The 27,547-nt window shown below is 34.8% G+C and overlaps 5 protein-coding genes across 9 annotated transcripts in view; 2 read left to right on the top strand and 3 right to left on the bottom strand.

The window, feature by feature from the left end:
• Positions 1-1,946, bottom strand: part of LOC123716616 (neuroendocrine convertase 2) — a 45,893-nt gene extending 43,947 nt beyond the window's left edge. Inside the window, exon 1 of the mRNA XM_045672450.1 lies at positions 1,309-1,946. Coding sequence (XP_045528406.1) covers positions 1,309-1,464 — 156 coding nt within the window. The 5' untranslated portion in view covers positions 1,465-1,946. The remainder of the gene's footprint in view (positions 1-1,308) is intronic.
• A 114-nt stretch (positions 1,947-2,060) lies between these two features.
• LOC123716182 (mast cell protease 1A-like) lies at positions 2,061-7,252 on the top strand. 3 transcript variants are annotated; one of them, XM_045671790.1, is made up of 6 exons: positions 2,061-2,404; positions 2,776-2,964; positions 3,138-3,280; positions 4,525-4,617; positions 4,996-5,164; positions 7,134-7,252. In XM_045671790.1, exons 1-5 carry the CDS (start codon positions 2,138-2,140, stop codon positions 5,156-5,158), a joined length of 855 nt encoding a protein of 284 aa, XP_045527746.1. In that variant the 5' UTR covers positions 2,061-2,137; the 3' UTR covers positions 5,159-5,164; positions 7,134-7,252. The 3 variants fall into 3 exon arrangements, with proteins under 3 accessions (XP_045527746.1, XP_045527745.1, XP_045527747.1); XM_045671789.1 differs by lacking the exon at positions 7,134-7,252 and having other exon boundaries at positions 4,996-5,296; XM_045671791.1 differs by lacking the exons at positions 4,525-4,617; positions 7,134-7,252 and having other exon boundaries at positions 2,067-2,404; positions 4,996-5,296.
• LOC123716183 (ATP-dependent Clp protease proteolytic subunit) lies at positions 5,355-6,349 on the bottom strand. The gene has a single exon (XM_045671792.1). The coding sequence runs from the start codon at positions 6,090-6,092 to the stop codon at positions 5,355-5,357; it is 738 nt and encodes a 245-aa protein (XP_045527748.1). The 5' UTR covers positions 6,093-6,349.
• Positions 6,845-9,031, bottom strand: LOC123716180. 2 transcript variants are annotated; one of them, XM_045671787.1, is made up of 3 exons: positions 8,755-9,031; positions 7,657-8,694; positions 6,845-7,337 (listed from the first exon to the last, which is right to left on the bottom strand). In XM_045671787.1, exons 1-3 carry the CDS (start codon positions 8,807-8,809, stop codon positions 6,982-6,984), a joined length of 1,449 nt encoding a protein of 482 aa, XP_045527743.1. In that variant the 5' UTR covers positions 8,810-9,031; the 3' UTR covers positions 6,845-6,981. The 2 variants fall into 2 exon arrangements, with proteins under 2 accessions (XP_045527743.1, XP_045527744.1); XM_045671788.1 differs by having other exon boundaries at positions 6,846-7,337; positions 7,657-8,679.
• A 213-nt stretch (positions 9,032-9,244) lies between these two features.
• The window catches only part of LOC123716166 (unc-112-related protein-like), a 42,806-nt gene continuing 24,503 nt past the window's right edge, over positions 9,245-27,547 (top strand). For both annotated transcript variants that reach the window (XM_045671771.1, XM_045671772.1), the window contains exon 1: positions 9,245-9,498. In XM_045671771.1, the coding sequence (XP_045527727.1) occupies positions 9,357-9,498 (142 nt within the window). In that variant the 5' untranslated portion in view covers positions 9,245-9,356. The remainder of the gene's footprint in view (positions 9,499-27,547) is intronic.

Here is a 27,547-nt window from a genome sequence, read left to right as displayed (position 1 = left end):
GTATCAAAAGTAGATTCGTATTAACTTTTAGAGCGTAAATATTAGTGACTTATGTTTGTTGCATATAGAACAGTTTTTATTTATTGAATTTAACAGACTTCTTATTATATAAGTTTAGTTTTATCCAGCAACGTTCAATCAAGTATGACGCAGGCAAATGCTGGCATATTGAAAAATTCGTTAGGTAAGTAGATTCAATTCGAAAGTCCTCTAACTTTTACATTTCAGAAGATCGGGCTTCCCTACACACTATGAGTTGAAGTGTTTATCATACCTGCCAATTTCTTAAAATTCTTTGGATAATGTAAGGCTGAAGTCGCTCACTCAAAAGAGGTTACGGCCTTCTTTTCGAAATAAAAATTGGTGAATAATTGTAATGTTAAGGATCAAACTCTTCTTTACTTGGTAATTTGAAATTTATCTTTGGTCCCTCGACTGTGTAGTCGACTGTATATAGTATTAATAGAAAAATATGAAACGGCCACTGTTGTGTCAACCTATTAACCCAATTGTGTGAGGGAAAGTAACCCGTACACACTCTCACACTCACACATTAGGGGAGTAATAAAACGTACTAGACGCCACGACATTTTAATTATAAATAAATGAATAACTGGGCCTTTACCTCTTTATGAATAATTAATATGTATCGCTCAGATTGTTTCGCTATCAAAGCTGTCCAATACAGCGATACATGAGCTTATCACTCAACAGGTTATCGAGGTAATGAATATTATGGTATGACGAATTGGGGTGACATACGTCATCCATATTACCTCGTGACAAGCGGATTGTATAATCTGTGCAGTTTTATTTCTATTCTTTATTTAAATTGAAGATCAAGGATAAAATTTAAGGATCGTTAATATAACATGTAGATATTTTAAAAAAATTTTTTTTAATGCACGCATAATTAACTAATTTTTTTTAAATCCTTAAGAATGAAATCCGTCAAACAAATTCACAACATATCACACTCGACCGTGTAAAAGTTTTTGTGTTGATTGAATTCATTTTGTTTAATATATTATGTTATTGATGCCGAATTTAGAATATTAGAATTTTCGTTGTTTAATTCGATTTTTTCCTGACATAAAAGAATTGGTTTTGATCAATTCAATTTGAGTTTATACATCCAAAATTGTTTTATATACAATTAATTATATTATTTAAAATACTTGTATAAAGATATAGGAATCCCCTGTAAGGTTCCCACGAAAATGATAAGTAACGTATCCGCTCAATCATAACTTTCCCGCTACCATTGTACTAACTATGCTTATGTTTACATAAATCACATGCTCTTACCGGGCCAAGATTGTCGAAGCCATGATGAAGGGCGATATTGTGGGCCTCCTCGTGACGAAGGGACCTCTTGAATCGCACCAGAAAGGAGTTGGTGAAAACTTCGCGGGAGCAAGTCGCGGCGATCAGTACAGTAACGGTGATACATTGCAGCCACATGATCTCTGTGACCACCGGCGGCTGACTGAAGTCGGACTCCCGTTGACGTCACTAAATATCGACCCAGGAACCGCGCATGCGCCATATAATTCACAGATTATAAAGGAATATTGTTTTGATGTAGCAGCCCACATGTGTCGACCTTGTTTGTATGTATCTTGACATGGCGTGAAGTTCAAAGGGACTAATAACTGCCCCCGTAAATATTAAAATAGTATACTAATAGATTGCCATCGCGTAAACTCCTACACATAATCTTAAGTGCAAACTATGCAAATAATCCAAACTAGTGCATTCAGATTCTATATACGGCACTAAATTACGCTTCCGTGTACTAATTATTATTTTAGCCTTAAATTACCTAACCAATTTCGATGAAATTTGGCACTTGCTACTTTTAGTTCCACCAATTCATTCCACGCAGACGCCACTGGTAATTACGGTTGTAGTTTACGTTTTCTTAAAAGCAAGCTCTGTTGTATATAGTTTCGAACTTTGTTTCCTTTACCAAATAAATCACAATTAAAATTCAAATCGAAGTTACGACATAGCTGCGTACCAAGATTTTCATTCAATTATTGTTCGTCATTGCAAACTTTACGGTCCTATAACAACGGAATTAAACCTATAAAAACTTTTAATCTTCTTTTATTGGCCCATTTTATATTTGAATATGAGTACTGACGTTGTTATACTGTTGCTTATAGTCGATTTTTCTTTAGGCAGTAGTTTTGAGGGGAAAGTTATTGGTGGGAAATATGCAACAATTAAAAATTTTCCTCATGTAGCATTTTTGAAAATAAACGTAGACTATGAGGCATATATTTGTGGATCTTCTGTGTTGAATCAACTATTGTTAGTGTCTGCCGCACATTGTTTTGAGCTAATAGATAAACGTACTATTATAGGTGTGTATGCGGGACATCATGACATTTTTCAGGTATGTGTTTCTGGTGATATTTATTGAGATTTGAGGCATGCAATGATAAACACATAAAATAATAATAAATTTTTAAAATAAGCATAAAGTTCCTGATATAATATGTGTTGCTCGGTATTTATAGGTATACCGGCAACGCACTCGCGAGCCCTTTGGCATTGAGTTGCGACGGGGGCTGTATCATTTAACATCAGATTAGCCTTCTGCCCGTGTGTCCCCAAAGCTATCGTTTCTAAACACAATCGTAAGAAATAAAACAAATTAGTTAACACAATTAGTCTGTACCTCTTTCGCGTTGTTCCAATTAAGTACATGTTTCGGACAAGTGAATATTGAGTAAATTGTTTTGATGTTTACTGTGTGAATTATAGGTGAAACTAGTGAGACTGGTGAAAACTGTATATCGTCACAAATCTTACCACTCCGAAACCATAGCTAATGACATTGCTTTGATAAAACTTAAGCACGCCTTACCTTTTGGGGAGTTTATTAAGCGTGTGATTTTGCGACCAAATATCCACAAGGAAGTCGGAATATTGGCTGGGTGGGGAGCAACGAATGTAAGTTTGTATGAATTAAACACACTATGGCTAGTCTTGAACTTGATTCCCGGCGGATGGGAGAACATAGAGGGCTGAATGGAAGGCCCAGGATTAATAGAAATAAAACTAAAATCTATTAAATTGCTGGTTATTAGGAAACAAGTAAAATACATACAAACATAATTTTCTAGAGCCAGATGAGTGAATTTGATTACAAGCTGAAGTGTGTCTCGCAGAAGTTGAGGTCCAAAGATGACTGTTCACGAATTGGTACATTGCACAAGGGAATGATATGTGCCGGAAGTTTCAATTCTAATCATTCAAGGCCATCAAAGTAATTAACAAATTAATAGTAATAATCCAACGGAGCTTCATCCCCTTGGCTTCAGATTGAAACCGTTCCTTTGATATTTTTTTAGTATAAACAAGTAGACGATCTAATATAGGTATACATGCCGGGTTTATCAGGATGTTTAGCGTTACCGTTAAAATGTCCAATGATACACCATTACGATTGATTGATTATCCATAGATATGAGATTTGAACGCACAACCTTAGGTTATAGTCATACGCTGAAGCCACTAGGTCACAATAGCTTAAATATAATAGCTGTCGCAGCCAACTAGCTTAATTAGACGTTCAATTAACAGTCCTAGCCTTTTAACTAAACAGCGCCGTTTAACTAAAGGCCTGAAAGATATTTAGCCGTTTATTTATTTATTTATTGTATAAGTGTTCTTAATATAAAGGAAGTTGATGTGGTGGAAACACAAACTGTGCACAGTTTTTCTATCCATCAGGACGTCGAACATAATTAAATCATTAACACACATATATATATATATATACTAAGGCCAGTGACATATAAACTGTAAATTTATAACAATCAAACCATTCAAATTAAATTATATTGTTTGTTATAGCATTTAATAAACTGGCATATGTTAAGACCGATACGATTCGTAAGATGGAGTATAAAGTGTAACTAAATTTAACATGGCTTAATATCTTTCAGGTCGCTAGTTAAACGATGTTTAGTTAAGACGCTAGGCTGTTGATTAAACGGCTGATTATGCTAGTTGGCTGAGACTTATCTATAGTAATTATATATTCTTTTGTAAAAACTCGGGGAACTAAGGAAGTTTAATTGTCTTACGTAATCGAAATCTGTATACTATATGATAATGTAATTTTTTTATTGAAATTTGACGATTCAAAATCGAAGTTCGCAGGATTGGCTCTTTATTGTTTTTTGTAGAAGTGTTTATATTTTATCCAGCTATTTTAAAGTTAGAAGCAGACAAATTTTGTTTAAAAGGGAAGTGAATTTTAAATAAATCATTTACGCTGTTATGCAAACATACAATAGCGCTATAATACTTCGCGGTCTCCTTGGCTACCCTCTTCCACCCTGTCCCACCATTCTTAGGCCTCTATTTCCCTATACATACGTTGTCTCACTGCTTGCTCTTCGGGGAGTCTTATCCAAATTCTAAGGAGTGCTTTTACTACAATGCAGGGTACATAATCCTAGTCTAGTCTAGGGCTAGTCCTATCTGTTTACGTCGTCTTTGTAGCCACCGGTCTCAAGCAAGTGCAACAATCTCAGCTTCTGGCGCCATGAAAGTAGATCAAACAGAAGTGAAATACGCCCCACCAGGCGTCATACGGTAAAACTAATGATTACGAAATCTACAAATGCATGTGGACTGACCAAACCCCAAAAATAAATATAATTATATTTGTTTCTTGGGTTAATTTTAACAGTTTTTGTGAAATTAAGGCATAAAAAGAAACATGAATTAATATAAGTAATAATTTCCCTAGTCTAAATTAGCTTGTTCTAATCTCATTCCCTCATGTTATACTTTATTCATATAGGACATAAACAATAATAGTCATAAAAACTGTATCATTTCAACTACTTACACTCTCATTCATTTTGTCAAACTGTGGTTACGCTATAAAGAAATAGGGTAGTTAAGTTTTTATTTAATTCAAACTTCATGGATTAAATATAGGTTTTAATAATTAAAATATTTTTCCAGAGGCGACTCTGGCAGCGGACTGATTGGCAAGGATTATCAAATAGTTGGCATTGTATCACATTTGGTCACCTCTTATCCAGCTATTATTGTCTATACAAATGTATCTCACTATTATTCCTGGATACATCAGAAGGCAGCAAAAATATTATGTCCTATTGAATAACTCGATGTGAGAAATTGTTTGTTTTATTTGAGAGAATTTATTTTAAACAAGTACCATGAATGATAACAATTAAAAAACATGTAAATATATTATCAATTATGTGTTATATTATCGGGAAAATAAACTGTCATGTTATTATATAAGAAATATATTTTATATCTTCACTAATTAAAAACAATATGAGTCTATCACATACTTAATCACTTGTTGCTGTACCACCTGAATTACCAGTTTCATTCTCCAAAGCATGTGATGGTGGATGCTCTAAAACATTATCTATCAAGCCAAAGCTCTTAGCCTCAACTGGAGACATAAAGTAATCACGTTCCATAGATGACTGCACTTTCTCAATTAACAAACCAGTATGACGAACATATAAGCCATTAATTTGAGCTTTTAGTTTTAAAATTTCTTCAGCTTGTATCTGTATATCTGTAGCTTGACCCCTTACACCACCTGATGGTTGATGTATCATAATCCTAGAATTAGGTAAGGCATGGCGCATACCTGGTGCTCCTGCAGCCAAAAGTAGAGATGCCATACTACAAGCTTGACCAACACACCAAGTTGCAACTGGTGGAGTTATATACTGCATAGTATCATATATACCAAGCCCGGCTGTTACATTACCACCTGGCGAATTAATATACAAATGAACAGGTTTCTTGCTAGATTCTGATTGCAAAAACAAAAGTTGCGCCACAACCAATGAACTTATTTCGTCATTTATGGGTCCCATTAGGCATATTATTCGTTCACGGAGGAGCCTAGAGTAAATATCGTATGCACGCTCACCCCTTCCAGTTTGCTCCACAACAATAGGGATCATACCCAACCTTACGGGTTCGCTAGTGCTTAAAGTTCTTTGGTATCCACAACATTTTTCTCGTAAACATATAGTTTTGACAGCTTTACGTACCATTTTTAACGCCATTTTATAGATTAATATATATAAATAAATGGGAAATATAAACCAGTGGCAAATAGACTCAACGTAAAATATTTCTCCTTGATACTATGGGTAGTATCATACTACGTGATCTATCTTGTGTTGCTATGATGATATTCTCCCAGAGCTTTTATTAACAAAATCGAACAGTTTCTAAATAGAATTTATTTCAAGATTTTTAAATTTCTGAATTTAACCTTGGTATCTGGTTGGCACTTGAATTTTTATTAGACAAATCGGCACTTGTCGTTGTCATTTCCCAGATTTGGAAATTGCAGATAACCGAATACTTCAAAGAAGATAGATTGTGAGGCCTGAGCTTATTGACCATTATTTAATTATTTTATATTTATTGCAATATTTGAAGTCTATACCATCTTTTTGGCAGTTCAAAAATATTGTTTTAAAATCAGCGTCTTCTTATCTACAGAATGGTGAATGATTTGGCACTTCAAAACTACTACTTTTGAAGCTAGATGTCACTTTAAGATGTGTTAAGGCTACATTAAACCTACCATCAAATTCCAACAAAGCTAAAGGTCAAAGCCATACATGAAATGCATAAATGATCAATACTCCAATATTTTTTAAAAAATGTTACATACTATATAAAGAATTAGGCTAAGGCGTATTCAGCTTGCAGCAAATAATACTCATTATAATTATATCTGTATGTTTATGTTATACCAAACTACTATGAAATATGTGTGGCAAAATAAAACATTTTTCAGATAAAAATCACATTGTCTTCATTAAAATTTAAAATATTTATATCTACATAATACCTATTGAAACATATATTTTGTAAAATATAACACACCATTATCACATTGATTGATTCATTAACAAATTGAGCTTAGCAATAGTAGTGTATTTATTTTGGTTGCCTTCGTCTCAGCTTCATTAGTGCTTCTTGTCTTTTCTTTTCAATTAATAATTTAAGGTCAGCAGCATCATCTTTTACATGTAGTTTAGGTTTTCTATCATTCATATTAGGAATATTTTTTTGATTCAATAATTTTGTAGGTGCACTTGCAACTTTTGGCTGGAAGACAGATTTCTTTGTTGGCAAGGTATCTATAGATTGCTGAGTGAGACTATTTGCTAATTGGGAGCATTGTTGCGATGCTGTAAATGGCAGAAGTCTCTTAGCCAACAATCTCTCCCGTGCCAGCTGATGCTTTTTCTTTATTTCATCAGGAGTACATCTTATTGGTGAATCACCTGGAACTAAAAAGTCAATTATGTATCAATCCACACATTTTATTTTAGATACATTTAAATGTAAATTAAATATAGGTTGGTTCAAATATATAGTATTTTATTGTAACCTTATTCCGTAATGGTTTAAAAATTTACCTAATTCTTGATGTTAGTTTAATAAAAAAAAACGCTTAAAAAAAACATGAAAATGTTAGATAGATAGAACCTTATCTTTCTTAATAAATGTAACAAAACATTATCCAACAAATTTACTATGCTTATAGTACCTTTAAGCATAACATTAATATGTTACACTAATGTGTAAGTGACAGTTTTGATTGCTTACCTATGATTTTTTCATCACTTTTGTTAAAAGGCATTGAACTGTATCTACCAAAAGCCATACCACTAGTTGATGGTTGATTTAGTTCTTTTACAGATGGGGACTCTGGCATTGAATTATGTCGGGCAAACATAGATTTAAAGGACAGACTTTCATCTTGTAATGCCCAAATTGAATCATATGCATTTGATTTCTTTGTATCTTTGACAGGCATCTGTGATAATTTTTCTAAAGCACTATCATTTAAATCTCCAAGCAGATTATCAAAAGAATCATTATTAAATCTTGGAGATCCACATTTCTTAGCTTTAATCAGGCAAGGTGACTCTAATTTAATGTTACTTAAAATTGTATCCATACAAACTTGATCAATTGTTGTATTGACATTGGTTTTAAAACTATTTTCATTAGATATTGCCCGGCACGGCCTTTTTGGTGCAGAATGATCATAGTTGATTATGTTCTCTTCAACAACCTGGCTGGCTTTTAAAAGACACTCATTCATAGAATCGTCTGATTCTAAACAATTCTCAGGCTCTTGTTTTTTGAATTTTGAACTTAAAACATTTTTTCTAAGGCATCTGCTATTTGTCTTTAAGCCACTTTTTGGAGAACTTTCACTGGTATCACTAAAAATGTCTTCTTCACTACATGATGTTGGTTTATTAGAATTTGTTTTAGATTTTTTCCCTATTATTTCATGTAAATTTTGATTTAATTCAATAAGATCTTGAAACAATTCAGTCTTCTTTTGTGATGGTCTTACTGTTCTTCGTTTAGGTAATGGTTTTTCTATTAATTTTCTCGTCTTTCTTGGTTTTCTACTAAGGGGAGTTGTATTTTTTGATCGAGATGTACCTTTATCAGATTTAGGTGTGTAGAAATTCCACACAACATCAGTTTCTCCTTCTGCTCCATCTTGAGTACACAAAAAAGGCACTGGACTCCCAGCGTCTGAATCACAAATGGAATCGCTGTCTCTTGACGGCGACTCTAATCTATGTTCTGGCGTAGAACACGCTAGCACTGAAAGGAAAAAGGCTTTAAAATCTCGATTAATGAACACGCATACCTATCCATTTTAGACACTCCAGAACCTACCTTTTTTTTCACTTTTAGCTACCATCTCATTTGTTGAAACTTTTCTCTTGCTCATAGAGACAAGAACAAGACACAAACCTATACTATTTTATAAAATATCCTTATGGTATTGATCACCAAGGCATATTAACTGATCTACATCACAACAAAGTAATAATTGTACTGAATATTTTGATAAAATGTTATTTCATACAAATAAGTTAGGTGTTGCAAAAGCCAAAATTGTTTTACTGATACTTAATGTTATTTAGTATTAACCACAACACATCTACTTGCCTACTCGTAACTTGGGTATGAAATATGAAGTATAAAAAGGTTAATTTTCAAAACTGGCAGTGACATGAAACAGCAGTTGCTACTTCCAATTTGACAACTGACAAGCATCAAATCGGTCAATGATGTGAGTTTTATTGAACTATAATATGTGAAGTTGGGAACGATGAGTGATGATTCATCATTAATCAGTCAGAACGAATTCCGATTGTAGATTGACTAACAACAGTCGAATGTCATTTCTATAAACAGTTGAACGTGTTCTTTCCATCGCGATGTGCTAAAAGAAAAAACTTTTTTGGTGTTTAAGTGTACAAAACTAGTGCAAAATGTTGGCAGACGGTGAAATAGTTGGGGATGGTTCGTGGAACCTCACCATTTACGTGACGGACATGAATGAAAAGCGTACAATGGTTGTGAAGGGTGACATGCATATCGGCGGGGTTATGCTAAAATTAACAGAGAGTTTCGGTAAGAAAGGCATTACTCATCTACTCAAATATTTTTCATATCATCTTAAAGCTGCTATGTTGTTAGCATTTGTTTAAGTTGTGATTTGTAGGTAATATTTAATTGGATAAAGTCTATGAATTCGTGTATTAAGTAAAACTCATGATAAAATAACTAAATTTTATCAACTATCTGTGAATGATCAATTTGCGCGTAGCATTTTATCATCAGTTCACTATTATGTCAAGACAACAAACTACCAAATAATTGTCTTAAACTGCAAGACATCTTCAAAGTTGATATGAATTGATAACAAGATAATGAAGCAATATAAGAATCTGCAAGTGTTATAAACTTGACTGTAAAACAGTTTCGTATTATTTACTAGTAATATTTTGTGTGGCGATTATCACACCAAATAATGAGCATGTTTGTTTTGAATGAAACAGGATTTATCATCATTGTGTGTTTTAACAAGAGTTATTAATATGTACAAAAATTAACCTCTAGCAATCTTATGCAATTTGTCTCATTAAAGTTAAAACATAATTACAAACTTCGCCCAATTTGACAACATTCTTTCAAACATTTTCCTATTGGCTGAGTTTCCACGAGCCCAAATATTTAGGATTAGAAAAGAAAATGTTGTCACAAAATATCTTTATTAATATGCATAATCATTTGATAGGGAAAGACCTAACAGGTTTGTCAGTAATAAAAGCAACACCAATACCTGATTTGCAAGGGCTACCGTGTGAAAGAGACGCAAGATGTGCGTACGCAGGCACGCGTCCTTCGCGGACAGTTTTTTATACTGAGCAAGTTTTTTCCACCAGCACAGGTGAACTACCGATGGTGACATGATAATTGCCGGAGATAAGACACGTCTTGGATCATGCATAGGGTTTATATGTTAATTGGTTGATTACGGCTTGATTATCAAGTGCCATACACCTGGTTTTTAGTGGCTTGAATAGTTTTACCTGTGTTGTACATAGCAACACTTAATTGGTCCCCCTATCTGATAATATTAATCTCGAATCACTACGTAATAATCATGTGTGTCTAGAACGCGTTACGCGTGTTCATTCAATTGGAAATCGAATTGTGGTTTATTGTACCAAAAAAGGAAAACAGTTACAGCATTTTAAAATCAATTGACGTCACATAAAGCATCTACTATAATTCCTATACAAAAGTTACTATTTACCTCATAAAGTACGGGGTTTTAGTTGTGCCATTGGCTATTGATAAAAGACGCAGAACCCCAGTTACTCTCTTCCACTGTGAGGGTAGTCAAATTGATTTTTCGAGTTCCGTCATTTTATAGTTACCTACAAAGTTAGCAGTCGTTTATAAATTACATTTTCCTAACAAACGAGGGTCTCATGTGTTAGACGCTACGTTTATGGACGTACGGAAGATATCAATCAACTAGAGTACATCAGCTCCGGTTATTTATCCAAGATTTTAAACCACAGTGTGTGTGAACTAGACATATTATTTTAATCATAAATAAAATCTGATTAATTTCAAAAACTTCATCAAAATTTAATGAAATATGGAATGGAAGCCGTTTTTTTTAAAATCGAACTCATTCTTGTTTACTTTATGGTCTTTGTAAACTGCTATAGGTACCCTATCATTTCCAATTGTAGTTGTTCTGATATTCTAAATTTAAGTAAAGTATTTATTAATATTCCTTGTCGATCAATTAGTATCGTAATTTACAAGCAAAAGAACTGCGTGGTCTAGGCCCCAGATAATATTAACACTTACATAATCTGTACCTGATTCATAAAGAGGTAATACTGTATAACTACCACTGCAAAGGAAGTTTTCATATATTTTTTTATAAACTATATTTATAATATTATTTTACAATAAACTTAGAAAACAGTATCTTCTTGCTCAATATTCACGTCTCTCATTAATTGTTACTATTTCAGATTACTAACAAAAATGTTGAAAAAAAAATTAATTCTATATACTCCTACACTATGTTGCCACTTCATCTTATTTTGCAGTTTCGTTGAAAATAAGATGAATTTTTAATGTGTTACCGTTTGAAAAAGATTGTATGTAAGCTAACGACGCTTCTAAGACCTTCCACCACCACTATGTGGAATCAGCTGCCTAGAGAAGTATTTCCGAACCAATTCGACTTAGGGTCCTTCAAGACAATAGCGTACCAATTTTTAAAAGGCCGGCAACGTACTCGCGAGCGCTCTGGCATTGAGTGTCCATGGGCGGCGGTATCACATTATCAGGTGAGCCTCCTGTCCCCTATGAGCGTAACCTAACTTTGACAGTTGACATTTCTCAAAATCGATTCCGTTTTGACGAGACTTATACTAAACAGTTAAAATATTTATGTTATTATATGTCCCTTTTCTTGCTCGATATGTATTACCAGGAGTTATATCGAGTACACTTCCGGCGCCTCCTCCCCGCCAGACATAGATAACGTTATCATCCGTTCATTGTTCCTCTATGCACGAGGGACTTGATGCTTGCTCCGGGTCGCTGACTTGAGTAAAATTAGCAGACGTACATCTTATGAGTTGGCGAGTTTATCATGACTATTTTCCATTTGGTACTGCATAATAACTTATCAAAGGCAATTAGCTCCCTAAACGTTTTGTCAATCTTGTTAGTTGGGAAAAATATTTTTTTACTCATCGGTGTACAAGCTGATTTGAGTACTGGGTTTTGAACACATGACCTCAGGGTTGAGAGTCCTCGGCTAGCCCCTATGATGCTGTATATTAGTCTAATTATTTTCAATCGTACATATGCTGACATTAGCTGTTGTCAAAATAAAAGATTTATCTAAAAACTATAACTCGGTAGGCTTTGTGCACATGGAAAGAGAAAAACATCTAACTCTGATCCAGAGTCGAGAGTTTGCGTGACTTAGATGTCTTTCGTATGTTAAAAATGTATTAGATATACATATATATACTGCCTAGTATTGAGAGACTATCGGACATCAAGGGAAAGAAGTTCCATTAGATAGGATATTTTACTGAATGAAAACTTTATTTTATTTTAAAAAACAAGTATGAATAACTACATTCAATGGCTATCTAAAAAATATTTGTTTCGTTTGGGAAACGGACCGACTCAAATGTGAAAAAAACCCCATTTTTTTTAATGATGCCAATCGAAAGAATGGATTTAAAAAAATCTCCTTAAGTAACATAATACATATTTTGAAAGAAAGGCAATACGTCATATTAATTATTTTAATTAAATTGAAAACGCGAAGCTGCCATATAGGTATTGGAAATTAATTAATTAATTGCTAAAAGTGTGATGTCTCTTGTCTTGCGCAAATCGCCAATCTTTTAATATACCCGCTACCTGTTGATTTTCTTGTCATATTATTATAGTGGACTTTAATGTTAAGTGTTAAGCAGTGAATGAAAAAAAATTAACACAAGGACAGGATGTTTTCCCTTTAATAGAGATTATAAGTAGTGTTATTGGACACTTACTTATGATAACAATCCTTTTTAGTTAATTAGGTTCGACTTAAATTACTTATTAGTCTTAAGCTAGGCTAGATCGTAATGTTCCATGATGTCGTAGTGAAGACACATGTATATAAGAAAATATATTGTTATGGTGAATACTCGATTTTAGAATTTTTTGAAAATCGAATGCAAAATATCTACGATATTTAAGGTCGTTCATGTCTCATTGTCTTGTGTAAAGACGGCGGGAAGCGAGATTTCTTTTATACTGTGGAGATATCTCTTACAATTTACCCTTTTTAGTCGATGGTAGTCGTCCTCCATAAATGCACTAACACAATATTTTTTTTTATTTCCGCCAGTAATTTGCGCACATATACAAACTTTTTAGATTTTCATTAATTGTATAAATGTAAACCTTGGTTTTATATCGATTGATGGGCATTTTTTTGTAATTTAAAAGATAATGTCATCTATATAGAAAGTCGAATCGTTGGGGATCACTGATGGGGTGATCGTGATTTATCTTAAAAGGTTGGCTATATTGAATGACACTCGGGACATAAGCCCCTACGTCAAAGCCCGCATTATTGCATGTCAAGTGACGGCCACTCACTCGTATGACAACGGGTAATCCCAGGATTAATTCTTTCGTACTGGCTGATTTATGCGTTGCCAAAAGAGAAATTGGTTTCGATATTTGGTCAACATTTTTCATTCAGTTTTTGTGATGCACATATTTTGTGTCACAGGGCCGTGAACCTTTTTCCTATTAGTGATTAAATCTGTTTAAATAAACCCTTAATTAACAAACCTATGTTATGAAGAAGTCAACGAGCTGTTTTATGTGAATTGTTTCTTAGTAACATAAACGGAAAATTGTTGTATTGTCAACAAAATCGAGCTGCAGTGTGGAAGGAGTGACCAACTAGGGCTGTTGCCGGACACTAACGGTATCTCGCATTCCGCCCCCTTTCCCTTCGCCTTACCGGCTAATTGCTTCTTATGCACAAATCTCTAACCATTTTAGTCAGCGAATGTATAATAGAGCTATTAATCTAATTATTTCCTTCTCGACACGTTTTTTTGTTGTATGTAAATTATTTTTAAACTCACCTTAGTAGGATCAGAAACGAGACGACTATCTATTTCATATATCCAATGATCTAATATATTTTTACGGAACAGTGAGGTCGCCCAGTGTTTTGTGCTTTTGGAAGGAGTTTGGCTGGGTTGGCACAGCGGACCTATTGAGACCTTGAGTAGAATGCCTGGCAAACCCCGAGGGACCATCTCAAGGACGTGTGGCTGAGATGTTTTTGTGGGTGGGGTCTCGCTACCTTCCTGAATAGCAGAGGGATATGAGTGTAGACCCAGCCCCACAGCCCCGCTTCAAGCTCGATATCCTTGGCGCGGGCCTGCTTAAGTGCATTTTCACCTCATTAAAAAAAATTGCGGACCTATTGAAAAGAGATGGTGACCCATCCCTGCAAGTACTGGACCCGATCTTCCTAGCTATCTGTAAGGATACATGCTGTGGCAAGAATCGTCAAACCAACAATGGGCGTAGAGAGGAGAAGGATCCAGGAGATATCCACAACTTTGGCGTGAAGTGGAAATCCGTGTCGTTCAGTAATTAAAAAAATATATATATTTATTTACACGTTTTACACACTGAAAAAAAAGAGGAACATGGTGCAACGCGTGTCGCTACATGAAGAAGAAGCGCAATCCAATTTTTAATATAAGACTAATAATAATGATAATTCAAACAATGACATCTTAATATTAATTAACACAAATAATAACTTATAAACTTATCAAAACAGAGAAAGAAAAAAAAACATTATAAAAAATTATGACAGTGAGACAGAGGAATACGAAACTGACAGAAAGTGATTGAAAGCTAAAGTAATTTCTTCCCACTTATATTGATTACAAAATCATAATCAACCAGTAATCCCATGTTGCAATTCAAATTACGAAGTAATGGTGACCGGTATTTATAATAATTGTCGCGTTCAACATAATTTGCCTTATTAACTTATAATATCACTTAAATGGTTTGAGGTGAGACGTTCTACGGTGACGGGAGCCATTTTCGTATGATTCACGCACACACGTGCATACACCCATCAACGACCAATATTTAAGCCTTGTCTTGTTTAAGCTATCGTGGAATATGCTTAAAAGTACTAAGAATATATATAGTACTAAATCACTTGCATTATGCTTGCACATCCCTAGTACCCACACGTACTACATACGTACATACCCTCACTTATACACCATCACATAACACAGCCGAATTTGGTATTACTTAGTTAAATGTATTGAATATTTTGTATTGTTTTTTTTTCATTTTGTAAATGTTTGAAGTTTGGTGGTATATCTACAGTATATGTTAAAAGGTCTTTGATTTGCTTATTTGGTGATTATGTCAAGAGGTTTTATGTTATTTACTTTTTTTACACGTATTACCCACATATTGTTTGAAAACGAAATTTCGCAATGCATTTTCGAGGATTCCTACAAAAAATTAACACCTTTATGGACTATTATTTTTGAGAGCTTTGCTTACTATTGCTGACAGGGGGGGGGGGATAAATTACACTAAATAAAACTCATTGAAAACGATTAAGGTTTCCTTGATTAAGTCTATGAAAGAGCACAGATTTGTTATTCCCATTGAAATTATATCGTATTGAGACTTATGTTACGTGAGCTAACCACAATCGGATGATTCAGGAGTGCGCAAGCGTCCGTGGTCACGCATGATCTGGACCGGTTTTTCTGCTATTGATGACGTCACCTATGACCGTGTCCAAAGGTCATTTAGCTATCTGTTTATTTTTATTTTTAGTACCCACTAAGCCAGCGTTTACTCAAGCTCTTGAACTCCAAGGAAATAAAATATTTTATTGCGATGTTCAGTTTATAATAAAATTCTCTGTCATAGTATGTTAATTTTACATCGACGGCTGGACCATACATTTGAAACGCTGTTAAATTTACCAAAGACGTTATGCGCAAATATTTTACACTTGTGTATAAACAGTTTGCAATTCGCTGACACATAAAGGTCAATGTTGTAACGACAACCTTATAAAGATTCGACCTTTTTGGTAAATACTAAAACTGTTTCAACGTATAAACGGAGACACAAAGTCATGTCACCGTAAAATTGTAAATACCTACTTTTCTTAGTTACATTATACAACGCGTCTTTTGATGAAATTTTTGATCTGTAACATCACCTACATCATGAGCACACCCCACATACATACCCTAACCCATTGTTTAAGGTGTGTTTTTATAAATTATTCCTACAAATTTGATTAATAATACACCATTGACAGGACAATATCAATATTACAAGTACCTAAAATATAAAACAAAATATGTATGCGAATATTATGTTTTGATTTGAAAATTTGTAACTGTTAGATGATTCCTCTTGTAAGGATGTTTATTACCTCGTAACTAATTTGGTAGTTAGTCATATTGCGCGTGAGTTGTTCTAATTCCTATTTATAATACTCTGACAACTCACTCGAAATACATGCTTCCACACATATCTTTATTCCCTCATTTCTGAGCTTGGTTAATAATATAGTAACCGTATATTAATTATTATTAGTATTATTTTTAAGCGGTGTTTCACCCAGCTGAGTCACCATAAGTCTCCTCGGCCCTTCGTAGATTTCACGGAGCGACCTCAGTGGTCCGAGAATTTCTATACATTACACGCCACAGCCTCGTATTATAGGATTACGTGTGTGACTGATTCCTCTGCGCCGAAACAGCCACTATGGTCGCTATATTATAAATCATATCAAAAGGAATTCCACAATTATATTTTATGAAAAATTTCAAAACTGTCAGATTTTAAATTACGAAGGTATATATATACGTAACGTAATGAAACTATAATAACGATAATGTATATAATAGTGTTCCTTTGTCAGATTCATTTATGAACTTTAAGTTCATGATTTTGTAAATAACGGAGGGTTATAGAACTTTTAATTTCATAAAATAATTATCGTCAGCGTAATTGTAGTCACAAATACAAGTGTGTAATAAAATTATACATCGCCTATATGAGTGAGAGGCATTGTATAAGTCTCAAAATATCGCCTGAAAGCGCCATTATGCAAACTGTATCTTGCGCACTAAATATCGATTTGCGGTGGCGAATACTATTTATCACTAATATTGTCTTTGTAAAACATAGAAAGCGCAAAATTTCCATTTTTGACTTTGGTGCAGACGCATATTTGAGACCGTATCTCGTCTTCAAACTCGTAAAACACAACAAGTAACGTACATCATTACGTAATTTGCGTATCATTTTTTATTTGTTTGTACCATTTTATAGGTCGAGGTTCATAGCATCACCGCCACTCCTTTTATTTATCAATCCATTAAGTTCAATTGTCCAGACCTTTGTTCGCAAAGTTTCTTGAATACATCCTTTTTATGCATCATTATCTTCGTTATCAGGAGACCAATAAATTTATTCTACTGTGTTCGTATATTCAACGTTAGTTTTTGCAGTAAAAATAGCACGTTATGTGATAAAATGTTTTGAATTATTACAAAATAGTCCAGTTTAGCATGTCAGGATGTAGAATATAATTAAATGTAATGCGTGCGTAAATAAGAGATAATATGTACCTGTGGACAAGAAATGTATTGTTTAAATATTCCATACATTCCTAGTTTCATTATCGGACGTCAAGGTGGAATACAAAATTCTATCCGTATGACCTCGATGTCCGTTGTTATACAACTGAGCGTTTTTTAAGGCATTTTTTGCCGCGCACCACCATTACGTGGAAACAGCTGCCGACTGAAGTATTTCCGAAAGATGTCAACTTAGGATCCTTCAAGAAAAGAGCCTAAAAATTCTTAAAAGGCCGGCAATAAACTCGCAAGCCCTTTGGCATTGAGTGTCACTTAAATTCAGGTCAACCCCCTGCCCGTTTGCCCCGTGTTCTATTAATAAAAAAAATGATTTTAAGCTCACATTGCGTACGTGAGTACGTAAACGTATTATAAGGTTATGTTCCAGTCATGTTTATGCGTACGTAGGAGGAAAAAGCATACGTTATCTAAGCTGACTGACTGACTGAATATTACTGAGTGATTAGGCACAACTTCTATGCTTAAATGGACTCGTACATCACTGTAATTCATTACATTGCGTGATAGATAGCTCATGTTATTTATCACTAAACTCACGTGAATCTGATTCCCATTCGACTAAGGGTCCTGCAAGAAAAGTGCGTACCAATTCTTAAAAGGCCTGCAACGCACTTACGCACACTGGCATTGTGAAGTCCATAGGCGTAAGCCATAAGTGATAACACTAGAAGTATATAGAAACGGTAATGTCCTGGTTACAAGTTGATTTTCTCACCAGATGCCTTGCTCTAATTTAACGTGCGCCGACGCATTTACGATGTGGTGCCGTAATTTCGTAACTAGCATTGCGACATCGGGCATCGTTACAATTTTACCTCTAACGATACGATAAGGAAACTGCAACGTTTCTAAGACTAAGAATATCTATGCTGCCATGTGATGCTTTGCTATAATTCATAACCCATGAATGAGGCAATCCAACTTCTTGATACAACGGCAGCGAGACGTCTAAACCTTTTGAGTTACTAAAACTAGTGTAGTGAGTATAAACTAAGTAAATTAGGTATCTCGGACACACGAACATAGTGTCAAAACATTATAAAACACTAAGATTGTTAATGAACATTACCTTAGTTTAACCTATTTATTAGTATTGTAGAAAATTAAGTCAACATAATATTACTTATTAGCCATAATTATTGTATAGGTATCGTAAATGTATAAAACTAGCACTAGTTTATTATTTGTCAAGTAATAATAAACTCGGCCGTCCCAAAAAATAATTGTTAAATTTTCTCGACTGATTCAATTTTCGCAGCCGGGATTTAAAGTCACAACATTACAGTACTAAAGCTTGGATAAGAGGCGACAGATTGCGCTAAGTGGAATCCTGTATATCAAAATTCAAATATCGTCTTGATTCTGAAAGATAAAGAATTAAATCGTATAACGGAATAGTTATATTTGTTTCTTTCTAATAAAATTCGTAAGTAATCTGCGGAGCCCTCTTGCAGACAGGGGTCGATGTAAGGTCATTGATCTCTGTTTAAATATACCTCGAATACACTTGTGACGTGTCATGTTATACCAAATGAAAACAGATGTTTACTGTCTTTGTATAATCTATGGAAAATGTTTTTTATCTATTCATGTTTGTTTACATTTCACCAATGAGAAATTAGTAGATAAAAAAAATTACACACCCTGTTATTTTTATTTATTTATTTATACACGGCTTTGTTAACGTGCAATTGAATATATAACAAAATTCATAATAGCATATTTATAGTCCAGTACTCTCTAGATGATGGGGATTGGGTTACATTGAGATTGGTAATATTAAAGTATATAAATTGATGATAAAACTATAAATACATTTTATACTTGCCTATCTAGAGTCCTTTCAAGTTACACTAGTGCGCCATTACTGTAAATAGATGCAAGTTATGCATAGAATAAGCATAAGTAATAAGTATATTCTTAGATGTGTCATCGCATCCAAACTATTTTAGGTGTTGAAGAAATAGTCGATAGTATTGCATAGGATAGTGTTTAAGCGCTTAATCAAGAATCATTAAATGTTCACCAGTAGGCGCATCATGAACGCAAATCGCTGCTAGTTTGGCGTTAGTAAATACTTCCGATCGTAACTTCTCAGAAAGAACATCTTGTTCTGTACAAAACTCAGTACGACCAGTGCTTACTTATCATTCTGAAACCTTAGCAAGAAGGTTATATATTCGTGCGTAAGTTTCTTTAAGAAAAAATTGACCCTCATTGCGATGACGGTGCTTGATCACAGAAATACAACAATTCATAGGAATCAACATGCTCAAATGGTTGGGACATTTGCGCCGATTAGCGGACGAGAGAACTGAACGAACAAACTATTGGTAAGAGAAAACCCGGTAGACTGAAGCTGCGTTGGTGGGAAAAGGAGTTGTCAAAGAACTCGAAACAATGTGTTCTAAATTGGATGCACGAGATAGATTGATATAGCGAAAGATTCTTGTTAAGAACAATAAGGTGCTGTACAGCCATTGATGATGTTGAAATGTTTTTGTACATGTAAAAAAAATAATTTAAAAAATGTAAAGAGTGAGCTATGATGCATTTTTTTTTATGTAATAGCAGGCAAACGGGCAAGAGGCTCACCTGATGTGAAGCGACACCGCCGCCCATGGACACTCACACCGCCAGAAGGCTCGCAAGTGCGTTGCCGGCCTTTCAAGAATTGGTACGCTCTTTTCTTGAAGGACCCTAAGTCGAATTGGTTCGGAAATACTTCAGTGGGCAATTGGTTCCACATTGGTGGTGCGCGGCAAAAACTGCCTGCATGTTTCGACTCACCCTTATCAGTGGAATTTTATGTTTATAAAATTCGTTACACTACCATGACCAATGTTAGATCCTATAAAGTAGGCACAAGGATACCTAGTTACTTAACAACCTACCACAAAGCAACGTATTTTGAATGGTATTATGGATTTGTGCGCGTGGGTTTGCATTCATTGAATGGAATGCTTGGAATGCAAGACAAACATGTTTTTGCTAATGATTTTGTAGATAGTTTTTGTGTTCGATAAAATTTCTTAGTTATTTTGAAATTTATCTCTGGTCCATTGAGTTTCAAATTATCGAGTCGACTGTATGTAATTTAAATAATTGTACTAAAACATCTGTTTGATTTTTATGTTCCACCTCTTAATAGAAGCAATTGAATCGACACAACGCATTAAAAACATAAATGCGTCATTGGTACAGAATCTAATTACAATAAATAGGATCCCAGACATCATCTTTAGTGGCACATGGCCGCCCTGTGGCGCTCTCCAAAATAGACAAACGTCTATTTATACTCTGTGTATCCGTTCTGCGCACGCGCCGAACGCGTAAATATGGCGCCGTGGTGTTGCTGTAGGTACACTTGGGGCATTATAATTGGATCTATGCATAATCGATAAAACTAGACGTTTATGGTTGTGGATACTTCCTCTAGGATTTCCTTGTTGGCTCGGCGGATGTTAAACGATCAATAATAATTAATAATTTGTTTATGTGATTATTACTAATGGAATACTAGCTAAAAGGAACATGGTTGAAGGCTTTGAAGAGACAAATACAGTATGTATACTGCAGGTATTGCAGCAGTGTTGGGCTAGTTTCAACTGCAACTGTCTTACTTGACTTCGTAGGTTCCATCCCCGGCTGTGTACCAATGTACTTTCCGTCTATGTGCACATTTAAGACTTGCTGATATGGTGAAAGAAAACGTGACACCGCTCATGCCTTAGACCTAAAAAGTCGACTTCAGTTGATCACCCATTTGCCTATTAGAAACTATCACGTAACAGATACCTACAGAAATCTTAATCCCAATCTAAAAAAAGGTTGTATCGCGATTAGTATATATACTGCAGGTATATACTACCAGAACTGGAACTGGGAACTTCTCCTGTCTTGTGTTATTGTGATGTAAATAAAGTCTATGTACATGTATTTAAACTATTTTAAAGAGTAGTTCTTAACAATATTGTCAATCATCATCTCGCCTTCCACTCGATATGAATCCTTTGATTCGACTCAATCAGGCGTTTAATATTTTTACCTATAAGCCTAGTTTTTTTTATTAAATAACATTGATTCAAAAGTAGGCACGCTAAACACAACGTACTCTTATTTCCAATAGCGGTTGAGATTGAACTTCAATACTAAGTTTTTAACTCGTGATTGATCGCCTTGAGGCTGCGATATAAGAATATTGAGAAAACATCGAAATTGTATCGCCATCTATAGTCTAGTATTGCTTCTGATGCATAGTGTTGGCCTCTTGGCTTCAGCGTGCGACTCTCATCCCTGAGGTCGTAGGTTCCATCACCGGATGACCACCATTAGGCTTTCTTTATATGCATTTAACATTCGCTCGAACGGTTAAGGACAACATCTCATCTTATACCCAAAAAGTCGCCTTTGATTGACACCTTATTATGGAACAGATACAGAAATCTGAGGCTTAGACCTAAAAGGTTGTAGCGCCACTGATTTATGTTATAATGACCTTCTCTTGCTGAACTTAATTTCGCCGTATGGTGATTGTAAGTTGGACTGCTTTTACTAAAAGCCATTCACGGATGCAAAACATCAATCATGCTTGATGGAAAACTGATATTCCGGTTATACACTCACGCCCTTTCCCACACTTAGCGTTGTTTGCTCTAAGCGTTCTAATATGTTCAGAAAACATTACAAAATTGGGTCTGCACAAAAGTTAACAAATCGGTTACCGTATAAACACTTGTTTTCTAGTGGTTAATAATATTCATCGTACAATAGTATTGTCCTTATGTGAACTTGGTTACGATCTGTGGGGATTGTAGCTTCATTCAGCCAGCTCTTAGCCTTGAAATATTCTAAATTGAACCATATTTGAAAAGTAATGCCTTTAACTTAATTCATACAAATTATGAGTCGAATTGCACGATTGACGAACTTCTCTTTCGTATCTTTTTATCGAATTATATTGACCCTGTAAAGAAAAGACACAGATGATTAGAACGACGCAATTAGGCTGACTGCGTTTGTGAAGAAAAGCGTATAACTCTGATAATGAGGTTTATGGTCTAATTCCAGCAACAAAGGTTTTGCACAATACCTTTTTTTGGGTAAGTTCATCCCTCAGGATGTAGGTTCGAATCCCAGCTATGGATCAATGGAGTTCTCTCTATGTGCCCATTTAACATTTGCGCGTAAAGACTCAAAAAGTCGACCGCGTGTGTCAGCAGCTTGCTGCGCACAAATGTTAAATGCGCAAATAGAAATTTCATTGAAGCACAGCGGGAGATCGAACCTACAACCTCAGGGAGAAGGCTGATCCTACTAACAGAAACAAAAGATTACGGAATATATACAGAAATCTGAGGCTTATACTTTAAAATATTGGCTTTTGTAAAACTCTAGAAGCTAAGTTTCTAAATAACGACCCACCGGGTCGTTATCTGTTTGAAGTTTGCCAATGAACAAAACAAACATGACAGCGACTTTAGATAAAAATTGCAATACCTTAAAGTTATCGAGAGAATTAAATGTCGCTTGTAAATATATAATAACCGTTAAGGTAAAACATACAAGGCTCGCCCCGAAATGATGTAATCACAAAGTTAAAACTGTTTATTTCAACTCGGTGACATTGAACACGCCATCTGGTGTTGTTTGCAATAAATTAAACGAAATATAACTTAAATATTAAATTAAATAATGTAATACATGAAGTGCGCGTACTATTAAGTAAAAAAAAAATAATTACATTTACTGTTACTGTCGTATTAAACTTACAATTTGGAGATTATAAAGTAGTTTGCTTCTCATTATTTAAAATTAGGTCACGGTTCTTGTTATTTTGGATTCTTTTATTGACGTCACGAACGGACGAAGTACGAATGATGTCAAATCGAAATAACGATGATTCAGAATGAATATTCAAGTCAGAACTGGTGGTCATCTTGGTTGGCCTAGTTATAATAAATGAAACGAATCGAAAGCACTTATTACTGCAAAGGCTGAAGTCCAGTGTCTAGGAGTTGTTTGCCGAGAATTGATTTGCTTTTATATTTTGGCCAGGCAGAGGTGTTATTTCGATCTCCTGTTGTGCACCAATGAAATTTCTATATGCGCATTTATTTGTGCGCAGCAAACTAAAAAATAAACCAATGGCGCTATAACCTTTTTAGGTGCGGGCCTCATATTTTCGTATCTGTTTCATGATGACTACTGAGACACATAGATATTTCTCAATCTATGTGTCTCAGTAGGTGATCAGCCTCCTGTGCCTGACACACGCCGTCAACTTTTTGGGTCGAAGGCAAGCCGGTTTCCTCACGATGTTTTCCTTCACCGTTCGAGCTAATGTTAAATGGACACAGAAAGAAAATCCATTGGTGCACAGCCGGGGATCGAACCTACGACCTTAGGGATGAGAGTCGCACGCTGAAGCCACTAGGCCAACTACCAACGTGCGCAGCAAACAAAGTCAAAGGCGTGTGTCACGCACAAGCTGATCACCTACTTGCATATTAGATCGACAAATGATCATGAAACAGATACGAAAATCTGAAGAGGAACTAAAAAGGTTGTAGCGCCACTTATTTATTTGTTTTTCTGTAGAGCAAGGTGTAATGATTATGGTTGCAGCGTCTTGAAAGCATCTTGTAAAAGAAAATTGTTGGCAAGTTCGTTACACCTTTTAATGTCTTCTGTGACTCAGGTACCTATTAAAAACTCCTTAGGTCAATGCTAGCGCCATTGTCTTTTTTTTCATCTTTGACAATCTTCTATAGAGCTACTTGTCAGTTGTATCAAGACATCAATTACGAACATGAAAGGAATTTGTGTCGGTTTCTCTCACAGATTGAGTTGGACCTTTCTCACCTTTTTAGCTATGTTGCTGACATACTACTTGCGTTTTCACCATACAAACACAGCTTTCCTCATAACGTTATATATATACTTCTATGGATATAACTGCTAACGAGAATAAGAACTAGGTTTTCGTAATTCAATTTTATTCATTAATAATATTGACGGAATTGCCATGTTTATAATAATAATTTATTTGCAAGAATATGGTACGAAAATGTTGTAGTGGTACGATCTAAGGTTCGCATATTGTCACACATAATGGCGTGTAAATTTGTCTTACATCATTCAAAGGTACAATTTTACATAGTAGTTACTACAATGTCAATCATATCATCACATCATTACGTTATCAAATTAATATTAATTATAATATTTAATATTAAGTCTTTAGATAGCCTTTTGACCATGTCAATAGCTCCGAAACTATTTCTTAATTTAAATATTTTTGATCGATTTTATTGGCCAGGAAGTAGAAATTTAGGGACATTTTACCATAGCCTTTAAAATTACATTAACAACAAGATAATGACTGTTCCAAATTTAAATATTACTTGTCGTTGCTGCTTCGAAGCCATGTAATTAATAGTGAAAGCTGCCCATAATCATTATGTCATCATTACGGTGTGTGGTAGTAATAAAAATGGCGTATCTGCAGGGCCTGGGTTTCAAAATTTATTAAACCTGTTCGTGTAGGTAACGTATTGGACATAAAAAAATATTGATGAATCAAATAAATCTTAATTCAGTTCATCCACTTCGAAGTGCAACTCATGAAGTCCTAGCGAATCTCTAAACTAATGGAAGGAAAAGGCCGGCAACGCACTCGCGAGTCCGCTGGCATGAAAAGTGTCCATGGACGAGGCGGTATCAATTAATATCAGTCAAAGTCAACAATCATTTATTCATATAGGTAACAATGTACACTTATGAACGCCAAAAAAAGAAATAATGCTTCTAATTTACAAATACTGTCAGTTTCAAATCAAGAGCGTAGAACGGAAGAGAAGAACTGGCAATAAACTCTCCGCCACTCTTTTTAATCGCCAAGTTTCTTTTTGTATTACAAAACGTTTGTAAGGAGCTGCATTACACCATGTTCCACGTAACATCTTAAGTAATAAATAATAATAAAATAAATTAAAAACAAAGATTTGTCAAGGATCCTCTATCAGCAGGAGGCATGGTGAAATAGGAGCACGCACTTACATTCTCGTGGGAACAACACGCAAATACATAGTCGAAATAACTAACATCACCGCATACACGAATTCAAGTACGGACTAGTATCACGCATGGCAAGTCATCAGCCCCCTCGCCATATTTTAAGGAGAGAGAGAACACGATGCATGGACGCCGCCACAAGCAATGACATTTAAGTGAGCATGACGATCTTTGAAATGTGAACTTGGCTGCATAAGAAAATAATAATAATACCAATTATACTGAAATAATCAGTTAAGCCTTCTGCCCGTTTGGACCCTGTTCTATAAAAAAAAATGAGCGAAATGACTTCAGACTCTGTCCAGAAATATTGATCCAGATATCTGCGTACGTTTATACGACAGGAAAAAGGAATCATAAATAAAGGAGAATTAAGAAAACGGATACAGAACTCTGAGGCAACTATTATTTTATGATCTTAGATGATGCGGCAATAACATATGTTGCAGCAGCTGGTAACCATATTAATGACGTCAATGTGGTAAAGTTAATTGGATGCACTTTGCATGCCATTAATTTGTTTGATTTACTGAAGACCGCGCGATTTTAATTGAAGTTTGTTTGTTTGTTTGCGATCTTATTAAAATGAGATGTTTATTGGATGTTTAGTTATTTCACTTAAGTAATATTTTTATTTAGTATGTGTTTATTTGAAAATTTTACAGAAAGTAAAAAACAATGTAATACAAAGGTTTACAAACATAACACACAACACACACGCTTTGTGCGTGAATGTGACACACACGCCGTGTGTGTGATTAAAACATATTCAATACAGTAAGTGGAAAGGTCACATTGCCCGCGTTTGTCATGATGCTCCAAAAAGACGTAATTTTCTTCCTATGGCCAGTGGCCAATGGAAGAAAACAGAAAGTACGCCCACCAGAAACCTGGGAAGAAGTAATGAAAGAGATATCGGGCATATAAAAAAGATTAGAGAATAGAAGTGAAGATGAGAGACAAATGGATGAATATGTCAAAACGAATATTCTCCTTCAGGAGACCTTCACTCTGCATTTTTTTTAGCACTCGAATAGAGACTTTTTATTTTATTTATGTTAGGACACCGCAGTACTCTATCAAAATCCTGTTGTTAAATGCTATATTTATTCAAAATATGATGTTAAAAAAATAGATGACAACGTGAGAAACAGATAATTTGCCGCTCCACTTTCATCTTATCAGACAGATTGACTTGGCCGAGATTTCTTCATTGAGCTTATAATAAATTAGTCTATATTTGGTTCATTGACTTGGTTTTGAGGCTTCGCGGGGATGATTGGTTAGCTTATGGCTTCGAAGATCGCGCCTCAATTGATAATTGCTCTAGAATTGTTAATTGCAGACTGTATAATTAGTTGGAATACGGTCAGTGATCTCGCAATGAAGGTTATACTAAACAACCTATAGAACTGTATTTTATATTTTTTGATACATACTTTATACATTGGTAGCACTGAAAATATTTAAAACCCGCCAGTTAGAAACATTGTTAATTAATTGCGGTAAAAACGTACGAAAATGCCATAGCATAGACCCCTAAGGAAGAATAGGCCCACTGCTTTTCTCAGTGGTTCCATCGAATGCGACGATGTGTAGAGAGGAACGGAGATTACTTCGAAAAACAATAAAAGTATCGGCAACTTTATACATCAAGCCGTTTTTAATTTTCTAAACATTTTCAATGTTACCTAGGTAATATTTGTCATAATCATAAATAACCAAATGTTATAATTTTCTTTTTTTTTAATTTTTGTATGTAGAGACTAAATATTACAATTAGGAAATGATTTGCGATGTTTATG

The sequence above is a fragment of the Pieris brassicae genome, chromosome 11, assembly GCF_905147105.1.
Source record: "Pieris brassicae chromosome 11, ilPieBrab1.1, whole genome shotgun sequence".
Lineage (NCBI taxonomy): Eukaryota > Metazoa > Arthropoda > Insecta > Lepidoptera > Pieridae > Pieris > Pieris brassicae.
This window is presented reverse-complemented; position numbering and strand designations above follow the sequence as displayed.

Bases quoted from the DNA above. Each gene is read 5' to 3' on its own strand.
- LOC123716182 (XM_045671790.1), top strand. From the start codon at position 2,138: ATGAGTACTGACGTTGTTATACTGTTGCTTATAGTCGATTTTTCTTTA. The intron at 2,405-2,775 runs GTATGTGTTTCT...TGTGAATTATAG, and splicing joins GACATCATGACATTTTTCAG to GTGAAACTAGTGAGACTGGT. The intron at 3,281-4,524 runs GTAATTAACAAA...TCGTCTTTGTAG, and splicing joins AATCATTCAAGGCCATCAAA to CCACCGGTCTCAAGCAAGTG.
- LOC123716183 (XM_045671792.1), bottom strand. From the start codon at position 6,092: ATGGCGTTAAAAATGGTACGTAAAGCTGTCAAAACTATATGTTTACGA.
- LOC123716180 (XM_045671787.1), bottom strand. From the start codon at position 8,809: ATGAGCAAGAGAAAAGTTTCAACAAATGAGATGGTAGCTAAAAGTGAA. The intron at 8,695-8,754 runs GTAGGTTCTGGA...GAGATTTTAAAG, and splicing joins AGCTAAAAGTGAAAAAAAAG to CCTTTTTCCTTTCAGTGCTA. The intron at 7,338-7,656 runs GTAAGCAATCAA...TTGACTTTTTAG, and splicing joins AAGTGATGAAAAAATCATAG to TTCCAGGTGATTCACCAATA.